This window comes from Embiotoca jacksoni, unplaced genomic scaffold (assembly GCF_022577435.1).
Source record: "Embiotoca jacksoni isolate LCO1_2020_lvr unplaced genomic scaffold, fEmbJac1.0.p SCAF_59, whole genome shotgun sequence".
Lineage (NCBI taxonomy): Eukaryota > Metazoa > Chordata > Actinopteri > Embiotocidae > Embiotoca > Embiotoca jacksoni.
The window spans coordinates 1,197,384-1,205,968 of NW_027185413.1; the positions used below are offsets into that span (position 1 = coordinate 1,197,384).

Sequence of the window (8,585 nt, forward strand, 5' to 3'; positions counted from 1 at the left end):
CCAGCAGCACCTTCGCGAACAAGTGACCTACCTGTTCAGGTACCGGCCTTGTTACCTGGTTGTTATTTCAAGTAGTGTGGTTAGAATCAATTCAATCTCGGTTTTTTTTTTTCACTAAACTAAAAGTGAGGAATGAATAAATGTGTCCTCTGTTATTTCCACACCTCCACTTGGTCACTCAGGCCTGTTGGATGTGATCCTTTCATAATTTAGGCACATTATATGGAATGAATCACTTTTTACAAACAGGTACATTTCGATCACATTTATTTAGAAATTAAGTTATTATTGATAACTGTTCGTTTTAAGTCATGTTGCTTTTATGTCTCAGTTTGTTAGATGAGAGCACTTGACTACTTTAACATTTGAAATGATAACTCAGTCATTCACATTAAACTTTAAAGTTAACAAAATATGAACAGACATGGAGAAAGACTAACCTATATAGGCTAATACGTTGTTGTCAATTTCATGGACAAAAATTATTTGAAGCACAGATAAATACGTAATAATAGTGGTAATATATTTTGAAATGTAAAAATCCTAATAATTTAAGGTTGAAAGACAGACAATGCCATCCTCAACAATGGCTCCCCCACCATCCTGGGCAAACGCACCTATGAACAGCACAACGGACTGGATGGTACCAAATCAAAAATCCTGGCTCCTCAGTGGGACATCATGGCCAAGTGGATGAGTGACACCGGGCGGCCCTCGGTCTCCATGCAGGATGAGGTACACGAACTGGACTGAACGCTCTGCGGGAACGACCTCTACTGCGAACCCCAGTGAGAGGGGGACATGAAATGGAAAAGGCTTTTTCCACTAAACCACAGCTGAGGGCAGCTGAGGGGAAGTTGAAGCTGAAAGGAGACGACAGCATTGGCCACCTTTCTTCAGTCATCGCGGGACTGTCAGGCTGCTGAAGACCGATCCATAATCCATGAGTTTGGCTGTGGTCAATCAAAAAGATGAGCCTGACTGTACAGGACTGTGTTTATTACTTACATTTCTTGTTATTACTGTCTTTGTAATTATTGTTATTGTTATTATAATTTTACCTTAAAGAGTAGAAAGCACTTGGGATTACATGAGGCATTTTACTTTATTATTTTTTTGTGCTGATGATTTAACTTAATTTGACCGTTTCATATACAGCTAAAAGTGCAAAAAGCATGTATCCAGACGTTCACAGCACAAGGTGGCGACATTAGTCTGTTTATATTCTTAAACATGATGGGTTTTCTGTGCTTCCTAAACTTTCAGCAGTGGTGGAAAATACATTTACTCAATGTCTGCAATTAAGTACGATACTTAATTGTTCTACTCCACTACATTTCAGAGGGAAATAACAACTTTATACTCCACTATATCTATTTTACAGCCATATTCAGTTACATGTCAGATTTTAGAAATAAAACATTTGATTATTATATGCTTATAAAATGTAATGCATTGTTATGAATGAAACTAATAAAAGAATGTATAACTTGTTATCACATCAGTGAGACTTTATAATTTTAGTATTTTATACGATGAATGCGAAGCTCTGAACAAGGAGTACTTTTGATACTTTAAATGGCCCAATGCGTTGTTGCTAATACTTCTGTACTTTGACTGAAGTAGAAATTATTCAACATAGGGGTTATAGTCTTCCGTGTAATTTAATTATAGCCAGAAATGGCCTTTGAAGATTAAACTGTACAACATTATGAACAACCACATTAATGCCTCAATAATCTAAAAACATGTTGACATGATATCCTCTGGATCAATGGAATGGTAAATTGTTCAAAAGACGTATTTTTACTTTTGATAATTCAAGTACATTTTGTGAATTATAGGTATCTCAGGTTTTCATGGAGAACTTTAACTTGTAAAAGAATATTTTTATACTTTTTTGCTACTTTTATCTTCGTCAAAGATCCAGTCCCATTTTCATCTATGTTTGTGTGGTAAATATCAAATGTAAGCGTAGTTTTTTTACGTATTAGGCGTGTTACAGTGAAAATAAATGAATCTTTGATTTGACAGGGATTTTCAGGGACCTTGCAACGAGCCGCAGGTTTAACCACCGACAACAACGTAACACGTCGTCACGTGACAAAGGCGCTACAGTCTAGTTGTCATGGAAACAAGTTCTTCATCAAACAGCGCGAGAGCTTGCAACAGCTGCAAAGCGACCAAACCAGAGGAAGCGAAGATATCATCGACGGGGTTTTATCTGTGGTGAGTACACGTCATTCATGGTGTTGGTGGTCTGAAGCACAGCTGGACATACTTTCATTTCAAAATAAAAAAAAAGACAGCAAATGAGGAAGAAGAAGCCGCGGAGTTGGTTGTTATCTGCATGTCGCTGCTGGTGTCAAAGTAAACACAATTTGACAAGGTGTCTGTCAACGGCCTTCAAAATAAAACTGTCATTGTCGCTTACAACATAAGCTAATGTAGCTTTTGGTGTTGGAGAGGGGGGAAACACAGAACATTTATTTAAAAAAACACAACAAAAGTGGCGATGAACAATATAATTAAATAATGAGAGTGTGCTGTCACATTTTGGATTCAAGTTGTGTCAATGTGCTTTTATTTTAAAGTTGAAGTCACTTCACATCCGGTCAATTACTGCGTAACTTCACAATGCGTGAGCCGCATGAAACTCTTTTTACACTAAAACAGCCGGAATAGTTGTGCTTTTAATGTGCCAATCAGCTTTAAACACTCATACAATGATGACTCACATTTTAATGTTGTTTGTCTGTCACACACACACACACACACACACACACACACACACACACACACACACACACACACACACACACACACACACACATTCTGCATAGACCTACTAAAGCCACATGTTTTGATTCATCCGAAACGCTCTAAAATGCTGTTTTGGGTTCAGAGACCATCTGACTTTTGTAAAAATGCACACACATCGGAGGGGTGCTTGGTGTTACTGCTATTAGATAAAGATAACTGCTGTTACACGTTTCCCCACAGGTCAATATGCAGGACACCAGAAGTGGGATGATGCCATTCCCACCACCAATCAGCAAAGACAGGATCATCTGGGACTTTCCCAAGGTACAGCTTGTTTTTGTTGTTTTTTGTTTTTGCCAATATACTGTACCGTTTGATCCAGGTCCAAAAAGATCCTCGTCTTTTCCAGTCTGATCTGTGGTTAAAATAGTAGGAGCGCCACTCAAGAGGATGTAACATATATAGGAGTCAAATGACTTCTACCTAACTTTCTCACATTTAAATCAGTGTCACAGCACTCAGGGTAATTATGGGCGGCACTTATTATTATGGGTTGAAACTTCTCCAAACAGTAATTTTATTATTTATAATTTGAATAGAAATGTATGATGTTTACTGATTTTGGCTTCTAATGGGGTCAATTTAGTGTTCCTACCCGGCATAACAAAATACATTGTCCATTAAAACATCATATCTCAGGTTTTTATAATTCAGCTTCTTAAATGGTCATGAACATAGGTAAACATGTAATTATAAAATACACATTCAGTCTGAGAAGTCTTGTGGTATCTTGACTTTTCAACTTATGCTTGGGGTGACATCAAAATGAACTTTCAAGACTCTGACTCTGGGTTTGAGGACCAAAAGTAAAAACTGTAAGTCAGACTTTGCAGTACTACAATTATCAGTTTAATAGCTCAGTAATGCAAGCAGGTAGGTTCCTTGTTATCAGTAGTATATCTTAATCTAGTTTGCTCTAACCTAGTTACTTGAGTAACCATGTCATAAAGGATTTCTCTTTCAGTGGTACTTCTTGACTAAGTTATGTAATTTATTTGATATACGATTGCATACACAACATGAAGTGTTTTATATGATAAAGTATGTTTCATCATACCAGCATCCCGAGGGACGCCAAGTTTGAAAATGTGGCTGATGTTATCTCACTGGTGTTGCAGTGGCATTTAATGCTCATATTCGCATGGATTGCCATAAAAGTTAGTGCCGATATTCATGGTGCTCAGCTGAAGAATCCTAATGACTTTAGTGATCCCCTGACTTTCATCATTAAAATCCAATGTTTCATTTATTCGTTGAAATATCTCAACAACTAATGACACAAATATTGGTAGACATTCATTTATTCATTCCAGTAGCTATATCTAAACACTGGTCGTCCTGGGACTTTTCTTCAAGCACCACACTGAGAGGATGTAGTTGTGAACATGTCAGCATGGTGACGTTGTAGCATTTTTTATAAAAGCACCGCTTAATTTAGTCCTGTTGTAACAGGTTCATAGTGACTGTGTACAGAATGAATGTGAGTAGTGCTGTATGTGTCCTGCTGTTGTCAGTGCTACACGCCGGAGGCCTCCCTGCTGCTGAAGACAGACTGGGACATTCAGGCCAAAGCAGCCTGTAAAGACAGAGCTGCCAGGCATCAGCCGTGAGTCTCCTGCTTTTGGCTGACGTGTCATTCTTTACTTGGCTTGAACATCAAAATTAACAGCATGCGTCGCGTATATTTAATTAATAGAAAACCTGTTGTCTTCTTTAAAGGTGGGACCGACAGAAAATGTCAAAAGTGGTGGTTGTTGGAGACCTTAATGTGGGGAAGACCTGCCTCATAAACAGGTACATCATCAGCTAGTAAGGAGTTATGACGTGAGACAAAACACATCAGCATCAATATCAGATCTCTTTTACTATCTGCACTTTGCCTGGCACCCTGACCCATGTTGCATATAGTTATCCATAATTAAAATAATCTATATAAAGAGGAACACAAATCAGATTTTAAGCACAGAGGGTGTTGAGGCAAACCACCAATAACATCCCTGATTCCAACAAGTGAATATTTCAATTAATGCAACTTGTACTATTATGCATCAATTGTCAGTTTTAGTAGCAAAGTACATGTTTCAATCTGATAATCTGTGATAAATTCAATCTACCGTAAATGAATCTGAATGAGTCTGGAACCATTTACTAGGGATGTTGCAGTGAACATTTGAAGGAAGTACCTGTGAAGCCTTCTGGCAGATCAGCAGAGTGACACAGATGTCAATGGGAATCTGCAACACAAGAGTCTGCTTCTTTATTCTCCAGATATTTGGCCAAAGTGTAAGAATTTTTAGACAGGTCCAAAAAATATGTCGTCGATTTGCCTCAAAACCCTCACATCTTTCCTTGTATGTATAGCTTACAGATATGAGGATGTCATTATTTTTATTCTAATAATTATTATCATGGTACGTTGTGATTTATAAGTAGTGAAAAACAAAACAAAGTTTTTCCAACAGTGACAGTATTGAAATGACCCGCCAGTATATGACTGTGCTGTTAATTGTTTTATTCATTTAGATTCCACATTTCTTTTAAGAAATATTGATATTAGAGTTGCAATGTTATAATTAGCGTCTCCGAAGATATCACGGTATCAAAGTAAACAGAATTTCACAATTATTATTATTTGCTTTATTATAGTTGAATTTTAAAAGAATCTTTTAAAAACTTGGAATTTAAAAAAAAGTGAAGCCACTTTGCGTCCCTTTCCCTCCATCAGGAAAACCCCAAATTCATTTTTGGGGAATCCAAAGTAATCCCACGCTCTAACTTTTCTCCGTTCGGTTGTTTGTTTGTTTTTAAAAAATATTTATAATTAGCAATTGTACATGATTTAGTAACTATCACTTTTCATACCATGATGTACCATGATACTTCCATACCCCTGAAACCCTTATTGACATAAATGTAAGTAGAGATCTGACCATTTTTGTGCAGCAGAAATGTTTTTCTTTCTCTTCCCTGCTCACAAACAATTTGAAAAGTCTCTAAAACTTTATTACATTATGAGACATAGAACATCATTCAAAATGATAACAGAACTGCATTTAAAGAGCGTTTTATGTTGAATTTCAAGAAAATCTTTCTTACCTGCACTGTGTGAACAGGATTTTCTGTCACTGAACCCATGAATGTAGTCTAACCAAGAAAACCTAACTTGCTTTTACTGTTTTCAGATTTTGTAAAGATGTATTTGAAAGAGACTACAAAGCCACCATCGGAGTGGACTTTGAGATCGAGAGGTTTGAGATATCCGGAGTTCCTTTCTCCCTTCAGATGTGGGTAGTTTCATTTTAAAGAAATAGTTCTGCGCGTATCTTTAGAATATTTTGTGTTTTTTCCATCCATGTTCATCAGCAATTACATTTTCTTCTAGCTGGGATACTGCTGGACAGGAAAAATTCAAGTGCATTGCTTCTGCGTACTACAGAGGTGCTCAAGGTAAGAAGTTGCTGTAATACCAAACTTTACAAAGATAGTCTGATGTGGTCATGAGGACATGTTAGCTCGTGTAAACTACTAATGCAGAGATTTTGTATTCATCTTTTTCAGTCATTGTAACAGTGTTCGACATGGCAGACATTAAGTCCCTAGATCACACACGGTAGGTCGGATTCTTTTTATTCTGGGGAGAAATACAGGAAGCGGAAACATTTGTTTTTAACCGAGGTTATCTTGCATTTGAGCATCTTGTTTCACCCGATGAAAGCTATTTTTACCGCACGCAAATTGCGTGCAGTCCACTAGATTAAAGACATCTCACCTCGCTAGCATCTTACCTGCAGGTAATAGCATCTATTGATAGTCTGAATGTGAGGCTTTTAAGGGACACCTACAACATACAGCTACAGAGAATAACCTGCATTACACTCTTTCCCTCTAAACTGCACGAGTCTCTGCCTACACGTCATACACTGCCCGGGAGGTCCATTCAGTAATCCTCCTTGTTTAGGTGTACAACATAATATCTACGTCAGAAGTCTTTAGCCTGACAATCCATCTGAATCTGCAATTTCTTTCCCTTCATTGATATTTTGAATCAATAGACAAATTGCTGATGTGGATGGTAATTTGGAATTTTAAAAGTCTTTGCAGCTCTTCAAGACAATTGTTTCAATTTAAGTGTCCGCAACCATTAATATTAGAATTACTGTGATTTTAAAAACTGAACCAGCAACTCATTCTACTGTAAATTACATTTCTGTAGAAAGTTTATACGAATAGTGAAATAGAATCTTCTGTTCTCATAGTCAATGGTTGGATGAGGCCATGAGAGACAATGAGCCAGATTCCTGTTTCATCTTCCTGGTTGGCACTAAGACTGACCTGCTGGTGAGTATCGTTTATATTTCATCTATATTTTGCAGATTTCGTGGACATGCTTTTCTCCATTACCCAACTCTCTTGTTCTTCAGCCCTCAGAAGAAAGACGGAGGACCGAAAAAGATGCCATCAGGATCGCAGCAGAAATGCATGCAGAGTTTTGGGCTCTTTCAGCTAAAACAGGTGAAACCAGGAGTCCAGTGCTTTAGGGTACACTAAGACTGCAAAAATACAATCCATCAAAGAAAAGCATCTTTAAGAAACTGCATATTTTCTTATTTTCAGGGGAGAACGTGCAGGGTTTTTTCTTCAGGGTGGCAGCTTTGGCTTTTGAGAACTGCCTACTGAAGGACATGGAGAATGGGGTCCCTGTCAGCATTGGACTTGGAGACAGTATCAGTAAGTAAATGACTAAACTCCTAACAAGTTCAGATGTTCACAGTCTTGATGGTGTAAACGTGTTCATCTTGTCAGAATCAGATTGTGCCAACCTGGAGGAGGCTGCACCTCAAAACACGAGGAGAAGCTGCTGCTGATGAAAAGTGGAACGGTCCGTGTGAGCTGTTCAGGCGAGTAGAACCAGAACGAGGCTTCAAAAGTCGTGTTTTTTTAGTCTGCGTTCCACTGGACTGAAATGTGCCTAAGGACATGTTCCATTAGGTTACTTAAGTCATCAAAACTGCCATGTATTCTGATGTTTCCAGAAGGATTCACCGATTTCTTATTACAACAAGGCCACCACTAATTAAATATTTTTTTTGATACGAGCTCTCATGTATTGTGATCAGTGTGTCTCATTACAGTCACTTCAGTTCATGTTCTTCTCATGTAGTTATGAACAATCTGCAATAACCCAAAAATAAATAATCCCTAATCCCCATCATTCTGGAGGTGGGCTGTGGAACTAGACCAGACTCATTTGGGACAGACCATTTGGGACAGTGCTGAAATTCTTGTTTTGGATGCTTCAGATTTTCTTTGCTACTGTTATAGTGTTTGTTTCTTCATACAGTATTGTTGTGGAAAATAATAATTCATCCTTTATCATGGGCTGTATACAGATGGAATGTTTTAAACTAAGGAAACCAAATGTAAATGTGTATTATGAAGTAATAAAAGAGAAAATTAGTCTCCCTGTTTACCAACTACTTTTGAACTGCTGGTGCAACACGTATAATGGTCAGAATATTCTTATGTAGTTTCTTAAAATAAACTATCAATGCAACAATTGATAGCATCTGTTCATTTATTAAACCAGTATTTTTGTCAAAGCCTTTTGTTAATTAATAAAGTAGTGCTGACTGAAGTGTCCCTGTTGAATGTCTTGGTTTGATGTGGTGGTCCAGATATCTAAACAAAATGAACAAAATATATATTTACATGACCTGGAAAAAAAACAATACCAGGATTTCTCTAAAGTACCTGCATTTAAT

General features: G+C 37.5%; 1 protein-coding gene across 1 annotated transcript; it reads left to right on the top strand.

Annotated features, from left to right (window-relative positions):
- Positions 1 to 2,162: 2,162 nt before the first annotated feature.
- rab36 (RAB36, member RAS oncogene family) lies at positions 2,163 to 8,458 on the top strand. Its single transcript, XM_069173246.1, has 11 exons — positions 2,163 to 2,229; positions 3,004 to 3,087; positions 4,338 to 4,429; positions 4,543 to 4,617; positions 6,006 to 6,107; positions 6,206 to 6,270; positions 6,382 to 6,433; positions 7,080 to 7,161; positions 7,245 to 7,335; positions 7,438 to 7,551; positions 7,627 to 8,458. The coding sequence occupies exons 2-11, from the start codon at positions 3,010 to 3,012 to the stop codon at positions 7,686 to 7,688; spliced, it is 813 nt and encodes a 270-aa protein (XP_069029347.1). The 5' UTR covers positions 2,163 to 2,229; positions 3,004 to 3,009; the 3' UTR covers positions 7,689 to 8,458.
- The last annotated feature ends 127 nt before the right edge of the window (positions 8,459 to 8,585 follow it).